Source organism: Suncus etruscus, chromosome 8, assembly GCF_024139225.1.
Source record: "Suncus etruscus isolate mSunEtr1 chromosome 8, mSunEtr1.pri.cur, whole genome shotgun sequence".
Classification (NCBI taxonomy): Eukaryota; Metazoa; Chordata; class Mammalia; order Eulipotyphla; family Soricidae; genus Suncus; species Suncus etruscus.
Window position 1 is genome coordinate 66822934 of NC_064855.1, and position 14309 is coordinate 66837242.

A 14309-nucleotide genomic window follows, 5' to 3' on the forward strand; every position below is an offset into this window, starting at 1 on the left:
TAAGCTACTATAAATCTGAAGTAGGAGTAGTAGTAAACATACTTGCAGTTTCTTTTCCATTTCCAAAAACATGGTCTGGATGAGAGTAAGTCTAATATTCTCCTCATACAACAATACCAAAATGTAGCATGGGTAAAGATTGGGGTCAATGTTAAACCTTGATGATATGTTTATGACTTTAGTCCAATATTATTATCTTCTAATTCATAAATTTGAATTTGACCCAGGATGCCCTAAGGAATGTTGTCTTCTCTTATTACAAAGAGTTAATTTCTTTGTAGTACACAAATATTAGGGCAGTCCATAGGAGTTTTATTCTTTAGAGAGTTGAGACTTTGCATAGTCTTCAAACCACCTTGTTCAAATCTGTTCATGGAAGTTTCTAACTATGAGAACTATTTAAATAGAAGGAAGTTGTGGATAGATCAGTGGAGAACAAGCTAAAAAAGTTTTTTTTGATTTGGGGCCATATCCAGTGAGACCGCTGGCTTACTTTTGACTCTATACTCAGGGATCACTCTGTCCGGTCCGAGGATTCCAAATTCTGCTCCGTCTCGGAGAAATGAAGGGAAACCAACTCAAGCAAACGCTTAGGTGGATTCTTTTATTCTGGTACCAGGGTCTACAGCCTCCTCCCACAGAGCAAAGCCAGAAAGACCTCGTGCTACGGCTGGTTACCCCTTATATAAGATGGGAAATGGGAGGAGAAGGAAGTAGAATGATGCACTTCCTTGAGGGCTGGGTTTCCACCATGGTAACACAGATCATTGGGTGAGGTAGGGGTAGAGGCGGGACTTCCGCCACAGTAACGCAAACCATTGGTGAGGTAGGGTTTCCGGCTCGATAGCGCGGATCATTGGGTGAGGTAGGAGTAGAGGCGGGACTTCCGCCACAGTAACGCAAACCATTGGTGAGGTAGGGTTTCCGGCTCGATAGCGCGGATCATTGGGTAAAACCTAAGTAAAACCCGGCATGGATCTAAGTAAAACCCGGCATGGATCTAAGTAAAACCCGGCATGGATCTTATTCCTTTTCATCTCCCCACTTCTTGTAGTAAAAACTTCTAATCCTAGAAGTTAATGTGGTCAGGGGCCTCCACTTCCTGATTAAAATTATCTGCCTGAGCTAATTCTTGATATTGTTGACGTAATACCATAAGTTTAACGTCCCCAACCTGGGCTCGTATGAACGCAGTGATCCGATTGATTATGCATGGACCAATGGCTACCAGAAGTAAAAGGCTCAGGAGGGGTCCCAGTAGGGGCATTAGATAGGGGAGAATCCCACCCCATAAGGACCATAAGGGACCATCTAATAGCTCTTTTCTTCTTTGGGCAAGCTCCTCTTGATGGTGTCTGATCCTGTCTCGCACTATTCCTGACTTGTTAGTATAGAAACAACATTTTTCTTGCAAGGCCACACAAAGCCCTCCTTGCTCTGCCAGGATCAAATCTAACCCCCGCCTATTTTGTAATACCACTTCAGCCACGGAGTCAAGCTGGTCCTGCACATCATTAATGGAACTATATACTGTGTCCACATCTGAAATTAATTTTTGTGAGAGTTTGTCATATTTGTCTATTGATATGGCTAGACCTGCGCTTCCGGTTGCTAGTCCACCCGCTACCCCTAGCCCTACCAGTAGGGGCAGGAACATTATAGCTCGTCGAGACCGTCGGGTGCCGCCTAAGAGATCTATGCTAGGCAAGGGGATGGACTCTGTCCCCGGAATGATGTCAATGTTGGGGAGCACTAATGCTGGGACGCATATTCCGGTCCAGTTCTGGGGAAAAAGAGAGTAAGCCAAATTTCCACCACATATCCATGCCCGTCCCGGAGGTAAACACCCTGGGCTAGAGGGAGCAGGTAGGACTTCTGAACACTGAGTAGCCCCTGCCTGACCCAGGTCTATAGATTCGGTGCTGTTATGCGAATAGCAAACAGATGATTCAAAGCTATAGGGGACTACCTTAAAGGGTTTGACATAGGTACAGCTAGAAGAAGCAAAGGTTAGATTACCTAGTTGGACAGGGATAGCCAAAGGCCAATTTTCCCCCATTCTCATACAAAGCCAACAATCAGCAGCTAGAGTAGGGTTAGAGAGATTAAGAAGTTTGTGAGTTTCTTCTAGGATGCCATGAGTATTTGGATCTAACTTCTCAGCAGGCATCCGGGGTCGGAGGGAGGGGTGCCGAGGCCACTTAGGCATTTTAGTCTCCACTTCCTTTGTAGCCCAGTCTATGGCCTTTTTTTCTCTTTCCTGGTCTGTTGGCCCTCCACCATCCGAGATGTGAATGGGTGCCTTTAGGGGCCAGCAGACCAAGTCTCCCACTTCAGCCATGCAACTTGCGACTCCATAGGGAGATCTATGCCTACTAACTGTCCATTTCCCTCCTATGCTCCCCTTGTAAGTTTCAGTGAGTCTGGCCACCAGATATGCCCGGTTATTTTTGGTACACTCTCGATACTCCCGATAGCACCGGGAGTGAACTTGAGTAAGCTCCACACATCGAGCAGGGCACTTCCCCCCCGAAGAGGGAGGCAAGGGTTGAGGTTTTTCTCTACACACCCATTCTGATTTTTCCCCCACTTGGGAAGAAGTAGGGGACTGGAGGTAAGCAATTCTAGTTCCACAGTCTACTGCTCGAGTGTACAGGAGCCTACTGTTGAGTTGATAGCCTCCCACACAGTCACAGGGGTTTCCAAATAGTTTTTTTTACCAGTTCTTCTGGGCTTATGGACTCATCGAGTCCTCCTTCAGCCAGTGCCAGGAGGAGCATTGTTAGAGTCAGAGGGCATATCAGGGCTAGAGTGTGTTCGCCGGACTCGAATCTTGAGAGGATTCTCGGTGCGCTCCACTTTCCACTCATTACGGTTGAGGTCAGCAGGGGCAGGTTTCAGATGGGAGGCGTGAACCCAGGAAGCAATGCCGTCCACCTTAACAGCAGTAGGGGTGGTCAGAAGGACGACATAAGGTCCCTTCCACCGAGGCTCCAGTGTCTGCGAGCGATGCCGTCTCACCAGGACCTGGTCTCCCGGCTTGAAGGGATGTGGCACCGTCAATTCTCCGGGTTCATATGCCTGTCTGAGTTCTTTCCAGACTTGGCTTTGTAGGGCAGCGATGGCGGCCAGCCGAGCTGCTAAGGGAGTGGAGGTGGAAGAGAAAACATCATAAGGCTCAAAAAGCATTCACACCGGGGGGGGAGCACCATACAACACTTCAAAAGGAGTTAGTTTACACAAAGAGGGCAAAGGGGTATTCCTAGCCCTGAAGAGGGCAGAAGGTAGGAGGGTAGTCCAGTCCCCTATGCCAGTCTCTAGAGATAATTTGGTTAAAGTCTCCTTAATAGATCTGTTCATTCTTTCTACCTGCCCTGAGCTCTGCGGGCGATACGAACAGTGTAATTTCCAATTTATGCCCAGGGTCTTGGCTAATCCCTGACTTACCTGGGCCACAAAAGCTGGTCCGTTGTCTGACCCAATTACCTGAGGAAGTCCAAACCTGGGGAAGATGTCATCTAATATCTTCTTAGCCACCACCTGGGCTGTTTCCTTCTTGCATGGGTAGGCTTCCACCCAACCTGAAAATGTATCTACAAAGACTAGCAAATACTTTAGTCCATATTTGGCAGGCTTGATTTCAGTGAAATCAATCTCCCAATGTTGGCCTGGTCTCTCCCCTCTCAGTCTCTTTCCGGTTCCCATTTTAGTAGGATAGGCATTTACCAGTTGACAGGGTTGGCAGGACCTTACAATTTTTTCGGCCATTTCCTTTAGCCTCTCTGGTTTTGGTACCCGAGGCCATTCCTTAATTAACTCCATCATTTTTCTGGCCCCCAAGTGGGTGAGTTGGTGAAGAGTTTTCAGATACTGATTTACCTCTGGTTCTTCAGAAAGGGAGTCTACAGTTGTTGACACTGGTGGGAGGTTGTCAGGTTCAGTAACAATAAGTGCAGGGATCTCCTTCATGCGGGATGCTGCTGCCTTTGCTGCTTCATCAGCTCTTCTGTTTCCGGACGCGACGGTTTTCCTTTCCCTTTTGATGACCTGGACAGTGAACTATCGCCAGTTCTTTGGGTAGGAGAAGAGCAGATAAAAGACGCAATATCTCTTCTTTGTGTTTAATTTCCTTTCCTGCAGATGTCAGGAGTCCCCTCCTTTGGTAGATAGCGCCATGGACATGGGCAGTTCCGAAAGCATATCTGCTATCTGTGTAGATGGTTGCCCTTTTTCCTGCTGCCATTTCTAGTGCTCTGGTAAGGGCTATCAACTCAGCTCGCTGAGCAGAGGTCCCCTCTTTCAGGCATTTGGACCAGATAACGTCATGGTCACTCACCACTGCAGCCCCAGCTCGTCTCTCTCCATCTTGGAGAAAACTACTCCCATCTGTGTACCATATGACATCAGGGTTCTTTAATGGCTGGTCCTGTAGGTCCCTTCTCAGCCCACTCTCTTCGGCCAGCAAATCCTGGCAGTTATGCAACACTGGTGTCTCTGACTCTTCAGGGAGCAGGGTGGCCGGGTTGAGAATCACAGGTAGGCCGATAGTTATTCTGCCTTTGTCTAGAAGGATGCTCTGATAGTGGGTAATACGGGCATTTGAGAGCCAACGGTCGGGGGGCTGTCGAATTATACTTTCCAGAGCATGAGGGGCTATTATAGTCAGCTTTTGTCCCAAGGAAATTTTATCTGCATCCTTTACCAGAAGTGCAGCTGCGGCTATTGCTCTCAAACATTTAGGCCACCCACTGGCCACTGGGTCTAGTTTCTTTGATAGATAGGCAACCGGCCTTTTCCACGGACCCAGCGTCTGTGTCAGCACTCCCCTTGCCATTCCCCCTTTCTCTTCTAGATATAAGGTAAAAGGCCTGCTAGCATCAGGGAGGGCCAGGGCTGGGGCTGTGAGCAGAGCTGTTTTGATAGAGTCAAACGCCCTTTGGCATTCATGGGTCCACTCAAACTTGGCATCCCCTTTTGTGAGGGGGTACAGTGGGGCTGCCAAGTTGGCGAAACCAGGGATCCAGAGGCGGCAGAAACCTGCCGTCCCCAGAAACTCACGTAACTGCCGGCGAGTAGTAGGTGCAGGGATCTGTGCCACGACCTTCTTCCGGGCCTCCGTCAGCCATCGCTTTCCCCCTCGTAGCATGTATCCCAGAAACGTCACCTCTCTCTGGCACAGCTGCGCCTTCTTAGCTGATGCTCTATACCCCTGGCCGAGCAAGTTCCTTCAGCAGGTCATGGGTGGCCTGCTTGCAATCTTCTTCAGTTTTTCCTGCAAGTAAAATATCGTCCACATACTGGAGCAGGGTTACCTGGGGGTGCTGGCTGCGGAAGAGACTTAAGTCTTGGTGCAAGGCCTCATCAAAGATGGTAGGGGAGTTCTTAAATCCCTGAGGCAATCTGGTCCAGGTTAGTTGGCCTGAAATTCCTGCCTCAGGATCACTCCACTCAAAAGCAAATAAGGGTTGACTGGCTGGATGTAGAGACAGGCAAAAGAAAGCGTCTTTTAAGTCCAATACACTATACCATACTCTTTCAGGACTTAGGGTGCTGAGGAGATTGTATGGGTTTGGCACAGTGGGATGGATGACTTCCACCTGACTGTTAACTGCCCTTAGGTCCTGTACTGGCCGATAGTCCCCAGTTCCAGGCTTCTTAACTGGGAGTAATGGAGTATTCCAGGCTGACTGACATTTTACTAAGACCCCTTGTTGGAGAAGTTTCCGGATATGAGGAGTTATGCCTTTCTTCGCTTCCTGACTCATGGGGTACTGCCTAACTCTCACAGGGACAGCAGTAGTTTTTAACTCTACCACTACTGGAGCCTGTAAGGTAGACAACCCCAGTCCAGCAGTTTCAGCCCAAGCTTCTGGAACTAGTCTTAACCAAAAGTCGGTGTCTTGGCTTTCAACTGGCAAGGGGTCATCTGTAAACAGTCTATATTCATCCTCAGCCCTGATGGTCAGGACGGAGGTGGTAAGTGGTTGAACACTGGGATTAAGAAAAGCAATTTCTGGACCAGTTTCTTCAAAGGTTATCTGGGCTCTGAGTTTGGTTAGCAAGTCTCGTCCCATTAGAGGTGAGGGGCAGTTTGGTATGACCAGGAAAGAATGCTTGATTTCTCCTTTCCCCAAGTCCATAGTCCAGGAAGTAGTCCAGGAACGATAGCTACTTCCATTTGCTCCTTGTACTAAGGATTGCTTACTAGAGAGGGGTCCCAAAGGTTTCTTTAGGACCGAGTATACTGCCCCTGTGTCAAGTTCAAAGTCTATGGGAGTCCCCTCCACCTTAAATTTAGCCCTGAGCTCCCGGAGGGGGTTGGAGCCCTGACCCCCCTATTCAGATTCAAGGGCCAGGGTCCTTGAAGGTTGCGGGGATCGTGGGGGTTGGGTGCCACGAGGGGATCGTGGGGGTTGGGTGCATTCCCGAGCCCAGTGTCCCCTCTGGCGGCAGCGAGCGCATTGGTCCTTGTCCAGGGGTCGGCGTCTTCGTGGGCCCAGGTCCCTACCTTTCTGACCTGTGCTAGATCTGTCTACTGCTACTGCCAAGACCCTTGCCAGTTCCTTATTCCTTCTTCTGTCCTTCCGTTCTTCCCTCCTCTCTCTCTCTTCTCTCTCTTTCTCCTCTGCTTCTTTCCTTTCCCTGTCTCTCTTTTCCTGCCACTCTCTTCTTTCCTTTTCTAGTCGCTCCTCTCTTTCTTCCTTTGTTTCTCTCTTACTGAACACTTTCTCAGCCTCCTTTACTAGGTCTTGTAAAGTCTTTCCCTGGATATCCTCCAGCCTCTGGAGTTTCTTTCTAATATCTGCTGCTGACTGTCCTACAAAAGCCATAATGACTGAAGCCTGATGAGTTTCAGAGGTTGGATCGAAAGGAGTGTACCTCCTATATGATTCCATCAGCCTTTCTAGGAAAACCCCGGGAGGCTCATCGGGTCCCTGTATTACCTCTTTTACCTTGGCTAGGTTTGTGGGCTTTCTAGCCGCTTCCCGGAGACCTCTCATGAGAGTCTGGCGATAGGTGGACAGATTCCCCCTACCTTCATATGTGTTGGGGTCCCAATCCGGTCTCCGCAAGGGGAAAGAGTCATCAATAACATCAGGTCTGGTTGTCACCAAGCCATCTAGTCCTATCACATTTTTCCGGGCTGCTGCCAAAATGCGGTCCTGTTCTTCAGTAGTGAACAGGGTACGAAGCAGCTGCTGGCAGTCGTCCCAAGTAGGCTGGTGGGTGTTCATCAGAGAATCTAAAAGATTAATTAACCTAGTGGGGTCTTCAGAGAAAGAGGGATGGTTAAGCTTCCAGTTATAAAGGTCAGACGTGGCGAAGGGCCAATACTGGAGGGCAGGCATCTCCCCTCCCCTCCCATCGTCCATCATGGGCCCTACTGGCCTCAGCGGCATGATTGGCAAAGCTCCAAATGTCGAATCTTTTTGCCTGCTGCGGGTTCCCGCAGCTGGCCCTGCTCGCTGGCTCTCATCCGGCAAGGACTCTGGGGATGATGGAGGCAAGCAAGTTGCTCTTCCCCCTGCCCCCTGGAGCACGTGAGAAGCTGCTCCTTCCACAGCCCCCTGCAGCACGTGGGAAGCTGCTCCTCCCCCAGCCCCCTGGAGCACGTGGGAAGCTGTTCCTCCCCCAGCCCCCTGCAGCACATGGGAAGCTGTTCCTCCCCCAGCCTCCTGCAGCACGTGGGAAGCTGCTCCTCCCCCAGCCCCCTGGAGCACGTGGGAAGCTGCTCCTCCCCCAGCCCCCTGGAGCACGTGGGAAGCGGCTCCTCCCCCTTCTCCCTGCAGCACGTGGGAAGCTGCTCCTCCCCCAGCCCCCTGGAGCACGTGGGAAGCGGCTCCTCCCCCAGCCCCCTGGAGCACGTGGGAAGGCTGGGAAGCTAAGGAGAGATTTAATGGGGAACGGGGTTCTGCAGTCGCCTCCCCTGCTGGAGCAGAAGGGGTGCGAGCAGATGGGTTGTAAGGGGGGGGTTCAAAGAGAAGTAGGTCCGTAGTGTCAGGGTAAATGCGGGGCACAGCTCGCTCCTCTTTAGGCTGTGACTCCGATCCCCTTTTCTCCTTCATGGGTAGGATCGTAGGCTCCAAAAGCGGCTGTAAAGAAGAAGGTTTAGGGGGGGGGAGGAATGGCCGCACCCAGTCAGGGGGACTGGTACAGAGGTCCTCCCACATGAGAATGTAGGGTTCTTGATCAGGATGTCCATGCGGCCCCGGTCGGTACACGATGTCTCTCACTCTGCGAACTAAGGAAATATAAAAAGACCCCCCCTTTGGCCATCCAACTTGAAAGGCTGGCCACTCAGCAGCACAGCATGTCTGCCACTTGCCCCTTTTCACGGCTAGGGAACGATTTTGTGCACGAGTCCTCACTTCTGACCAGTGGTCCAGAGTGAGGGACAAAGGAGTAGTCTGCTTCTGTCCCATAATGAGAACAGTAAATCAAAGGAGTTGATGAGGAAAAGATTTGGGGGGGGGGTAAAGGAGGTGAGGATAGAAGAGTTCAAAGAATTTAAGCCAACACACGTCTACAGAACCTACACACTTACACGACACAACTACAATGGAACAAGACAGAACAGAGGAGCAAAACTCAAAAACAGAAACCTCTAATTAATAGAAATAAGGTTCACCACAGCAGCCTGGGGAACGTCTTCCCCGCTGCAAACTCGAACTCCTGGGGGCCCTCCAGGGTCGTGACCTATAGTTTCTGAACTCGTCAATTCACTACCACCCGGTATCCACTTCGAGTGGGGACTCTCAGGTCCTCGGTCACCCTACCATTTCCCTACTTCCATTTTTGATGCACATCCAGTCACAACAACATAAAGTATACTGCCAATTTCTACCCGAAACAAGTTACAACCGACAACATAAGATACAGTGCTAGCTTCTACTCACAACAAGTTACAACCAACAACACAAGATACAAGATACAGTGCTAGCTTCTACTCACAACAAGTTACAACCAACAACACAAGATACAAGATACAGTGCTAGCTTCTACTCACAACAAGTTACAACCAACAACACACAACAACACAAGCTACATTAATTAGAACCCACCGAGTGGTCCGTTCACTACCCCCGCTCCGGGCAGATCTGGTATCTCCTGGCTGGCTCGCCAAAATGTCCGGTCCGAGGATTCCAAATTCTGCTCCGTCTCGGAGAAATGAAGGGAAACCAACTCAAGCAAACGCTTAGGTGGATTCTTTTATTCTGGTACCAGGGTCTACAGCCTCCTCCCACAGAGCAAAGCCAGAAAGACCTCGTGCTACGGCTGGTTACCCCTTATATAAGATGGGAAATGGGAGGAGAAGGAAGTAGAATGATGCACTTCCTTGAGGGCTGGGTTTCCACCATGGTAACACAGATCATTGGGTGAGGTAGGGGTAGAGGCGGGACTTCCGCCACAGTAACGCAAACCATTGGTGAGGTAGGGTTTCCGGCTCGATAGCGCGGATCATTGGGTGAGGTAGGAGTAGAGGCGGGACTTCCGCCACAGTAACGCAAACCATTGGTGAGGTAGGGTTTCCGGCTCGATAGCGCGGATCATTGGGTAAAACCTAAGTAAAACCCGGCATGGATCTAAGTAAAACCCGGCATGGATCTAAGTAAAACCCGGCATGGATCTTATTCCTTTTCAACTCCTGGTGATGCTCAGGGGACCATGTGGGATTCTTAGCCACTTATCAACTGAGTCGGCCAGGTGCATAGCAAATGCTCTATCTTGAATTAGCTAATTTTTAAAAAAGCACACGCACAGAGGTCATCTCATTCTAAAATAAAAAGGATACACTACAGATAGCTGTGAATCCTTCTTCATTGACTAGGAATATTTGGACAAGAGTCTTCTCCCATCGATGTAGGTGAAGTGTCATGGTAATAAGAAAATCATGGTTAGACATCAAAACTTGGCAAAATTCAAGGGCATAGCTTAGCTTTTGAGAGTTTATACATCTATGCCATGAGAGTAAGCATGAAACCGTCAAAACAAGGATTATAGATGTTACCATTATCTCCCCCCCACCCACCCCCAGCTTCTCCAAAATGATCCAGACTTCTGCTGGACACAGGTTAACTTGGAGCCTTTTTTTTTTTTTCTTCGAGCTTTACCACTCAGTAAAGCTTTCTTTATTCTTTACTGAGTGATAAAGCTCTCCAAAAATTGGGCATGTACACCAGCCCTGAGCATAACTTGGAGCCTTTTTAAGGCTGTATTTTTGCACCATTGGCCAAGTCATAGAACAACTGAGTAGGTCCAATGCAGAGAATGAAAAGGGAAGTGCCATCCCTCTCCTTAAGACATTGAAAAGAAATAACAAGTGGGATTGTGGAACCCTGAGTTATCTCCTTAGGGACAGAGGGAGGAAAAAAATACAACCACTATTTCTGGCTGGCTTTGGACTTCCTGGACAGAGTTCAAGATCAGACAAAGGGTGTCTGAGAAATAAGATACATCACTTAAATATTCGGTTCTCCAAAATGTTTACAGTTTAATTAAGCAAGGTTGATCTTTTAGCTTTGATGAGCTCCTTTTAATTAAACTTTGTATTTCTTCTCTTTACTCTGTGAGGTCCATCCAGGATAACATTTGGCCTTGAATGAGCAGTTATTTTGGCCACCCATGATGGTTTGGAAAAGTCCTACTGCTGAGTTAACAAAATTCTTTTTTTTCTTAAATAATATCTTTATTTATTTAAGCATCATAATTACAAACATGTTTGTAGTTAGATTTCAGTCATAAAAAGAACACCCCCCCCCTTTACCAGTGCAACATTCCCATAGGAACATCATTTTCACCTATACTCAAAAGCTTTCTTTGGTATTAATGACACTTGCATGCTATTTTACTTATTTTTTGTTGGACTGTCAGCAGAAGTTTTTCAGCATTTCCAGATATAAATTGTTGCTACAGTTCTCCCTCTAGATATAAACTTACTTTACAATTGGGGCTAGTACTAAACATCTCATGACAGTGTGTGTGGCAAAAATTTCTAAGGAATAGTAGCCAAAATTGATAAGAATCAGGGATACTTCCTGCATTAAAATGAGGAAACAACTATAGAAATTCCTTGAGTCTACAGGATCAACTTTCAGTGCCAGTATATAATCCAGTGGTTAGGAAGCATGCCAGGCATGTGCCCAACCCAGGGTCAATCCTCTATACCAAATGTTCCCTAGAGCATTGTGGGCAAAACCCTGGAGGCCCCTGAGCACAGCTAGGGTGATTAAGGTAATCCTTTCACTGCAAAGCCTGAGCAGTACAGTACTCTGAGTACTGGATAGAGCATAAAAAATACACTTAGGTAAAAAAAAATCACCTATATTATGATAACATATTATTCTGATAAGTTGTTCTTGTATGAGAGGGTATGAGAAGAACATAGCTGTATTGAAGCAAGCATCAACAAATAGAAAGAGAAAACTGGTTGATGGAGAAGAAAGAAGAACTGAAGAAAGCTGGTAAATGATGAACTGGTAATTGCCTTCTCTTACTGTAGAGATTTAAAGCTGTAAGGCTATCTGTGTGTTGTAGAAACACCTTTCTCTCTCTCACTTCTCTCTCTCTCTTTCTCTCTCTCTCTCTCTCTCTCTCACACACACACACACACACACACACACACACACACACACACCTAATGTAATTCATCTAAATGAATTCTCTATAAAGATATGCATACGCTGAATGTCTCCATCTAAATTCCTAGGGGAAAATGAATAAAATTTTCTAGATTTCAGATAGAAAATACTCAGAGTAATAAGATTTTTATTTTTATTTTTATTTTATTTTTTGGTTTTTGGGGTCACACCCAGAGCACTCAGGGGTTTCTCCTGGCTCTGCGCTCAGATATCGCACCTGGCAAACACGGGGGATCATATGGGATGCCGGTATTTCAACCACAGTCAGTCCAGGATTTGCTTCATGCAAGGCAAACACCCTACCTCTATTTTCTCTCTGGCCTCATAATAAGATTTTTAAATCAAAAATCAATCTTAATTATAACCTCAACAAATTTTATTGTATGATGTATTTTAGAGTATAGCAAAAATATATTCTAAAACTAACCATTGGAATATTTTTTTTTTAAAAAATACAGCTAGGAATTCTAGCAAAACTATTTTGTGCTTTATTATAAGCATTATTATGCTGTGTTTGGGGAAAACTTATTTCATAGGAAATAATTGCCTTATAATGTGTATCTAAGAAAGAGGAAATATTAAGTTGCAAAGAGAGCAGAATTCTTTTTCAAAGTTTGACTTTTTTTCAATATGACCATATGATGCATTTGTCTTTTTTCTTTCGTTCTCCAGGTGAAGACAGAGCGCGATTCATATTGTTTGTTTTACATATCTTTGAGAATTTGCTTCTAATAACTAGTCACAATTTGATTTTATTTCCTTGTTTTATTCTTATGGGAAAGCAATGCCCTCTCTAAAGCATGCTTCTCTTCAAAACTGACTAGCGTCCAGATTATCTAGTTCATTAGAGAACACAAGTGGCTTGAAATATTATACAGGGTAATATGTTCTTGTTAAGCGGAAGATCAGAAACATAGCAACGGGGAAGATAAATCCATTCAAAATAACAAATGAACAACCATGGGAGAAAAGAGCTGAGCTCTCCTTCGAGCACAAAACAAGGAATTAACTTACGAAAGGAAAATAATGATTTAGTGCTATAACCCAAAATGTAAAATGAATCCTGAGCCTTGCTTTCACTGTAATTTTCCAAACCTTCAGAAACTTGACTTCCTAAACTGAGCATACTGAATACACAACTATAATGGGCTTTACTAGATGGATGCAATTGATGTTGTTATTATTTTTCAACATCCTTAGCTAGTGAAGGATTTGTATAGAATTATTTTATTTTAGCTTTTTATAAATAATTTTATTAAAATTATTTTATATAAATAAAGCCCATTAAAAATAAATTCTAGATCCGGCTCCTCCCAGTGTAGCCTCGCGAGAGTGTATCGCCCCCACTCCCCCCTTTCCGGGAGCCGTTGGGTCAAGGGTCATATTGCTTCCCAACGTCCTGCTCACCACCGGTACTTCCAGGTGTTGGAAAAACTACACTGGGCAACGAACTTGGATCAAGATCAGGACTGAAATACGTTTAAGTGGGCGATTTAGCTGGAGAAGTCTGATCAATGGAAATCACGGACACTGACGATATGGCTTTTCCCAAGAACATGCCGAAAGATGCAGAGGTAGTGGCACAAATCCTGAAGGATATGGGGGTTACAGACTATGAGCCGAGAGTTATAAATCAGTTGCTGGAGTTTGCCTTCCGATATGTGACTACAATTCTAGAGGATGCAAAAGTCTATTCAGGCCATGCTAAGAAAGCAACTGTTGATGCAGATGATGTGCGATTGGCAATCCAGTGTCAGGCTGAAAAGTCTTTTACCTCTCCTCCCCCAAGAGCTTTTTTATTGGATATTGCAAGGCAAAGAAATCAGATCCCTTTGCCATTGATCAAGCTATATTCTGGCCCTAGGTTACCACCTGATAGATACTGCTTGACTGCGCCGAACTATAGACTTAAGTCTTTACAAAATATGGCATCTACTTCTGCAGGAGGAATAACATCTTCGGTGTTAAGTGTTGGTTCAGGCACTACGTCTGGCACACCAACCCCACAAACAATGTATGTAGCAACCAAATCAGGGGCTCCAATATCCTTTACAGGGCAAAGGTGTACTGTGCAGAGGCCCATCTCACAGACCCCAGCTAGAAAAGCATCAATTCCTGGAAAAGCATCAATTCGTACAGCATCAACAGTTCAAAATGTCTCTCTCAATCCATCACTAATAGGATTCAAAAACACTCTTATTACCAAAAATATGGTGTCATCACAAAATACTGCCAGGGAATCATCAAAAAAAGCAGTGAAAAGGAAACGTAAAAATAATGACAATCACTATTACAAGTTTTAATCTAGCTTTGATGTGTACTTGCTTTGAGTTCATTGCATTGAGTTAAAAAAATGCATTCTGAATTTTGAGAAACTATAGTTACTGTATTTTGACATTTATGTGTTGGGTTTTCCTTAAGTTTAAAAATTGTTTTTCATTGGCCTTTATAAAAGAAAGTCTTCATTTATCAAGTTGACTGTTAGTATTTATGGTATTTTCAGAAGCAGTTTACCTCATCACTAACAGGAATAATCAGCAACAACTCTTAAGTTGCCATTACCACTAGCATGTCACTGCTAGTGTCTTTAGATGTTTGGATCATAGCTTCTTTCAGATGTGGGGGTCATGTAACTCAAAGTTCTGTTTTAAAATAAATTTGTGAATTATT

General features: G+C 45.9%; 2 protein-coding genes across 2 annotated transcripts; one reads left to right on the forward strand and one right to left on the reverse strand.

Moving 5' to 3' along the window:
• Positions 1 to 5201: 5201 nt before the first annotated feature.
• Positions 5202 to 8423, reverse strand: LOC126015959 (uncharacterized). Its single transcript, XM_049778488.1, has 3 exons — positions 7866 to 8423; positions 7435 to 7489; positions 5202 to 6268 (listed from the first exon to the last, which is right to left on the reverse strand). The coding sequence occupies exons 1-3, from the start codon at positions 8421 to 8423 to the stop codon at positions 5202 to 5204; spliced, it is 1680 nt and encodes a 559-aa protein (XP_049634445.1).
• A 4754-nt stretch (positions 8424 to 13177) lies between these two features.
• On the forward strand, positions 13178 to 13942 carry LOC126015960 (transcription initiation factor TFIID subunit 9-like). The gene has a single exon (XM_049778489.1). The coding sequence runs from the start codon at positions 13178 to 13180 to the stop codon at positions 13940 to 13942; it is 765 nt and encodes a 254-aa protein (XP_049634446.1).
• The last annotated feature ends 367 nt before the right edge of the window (positions 13943 to 14309 follow it).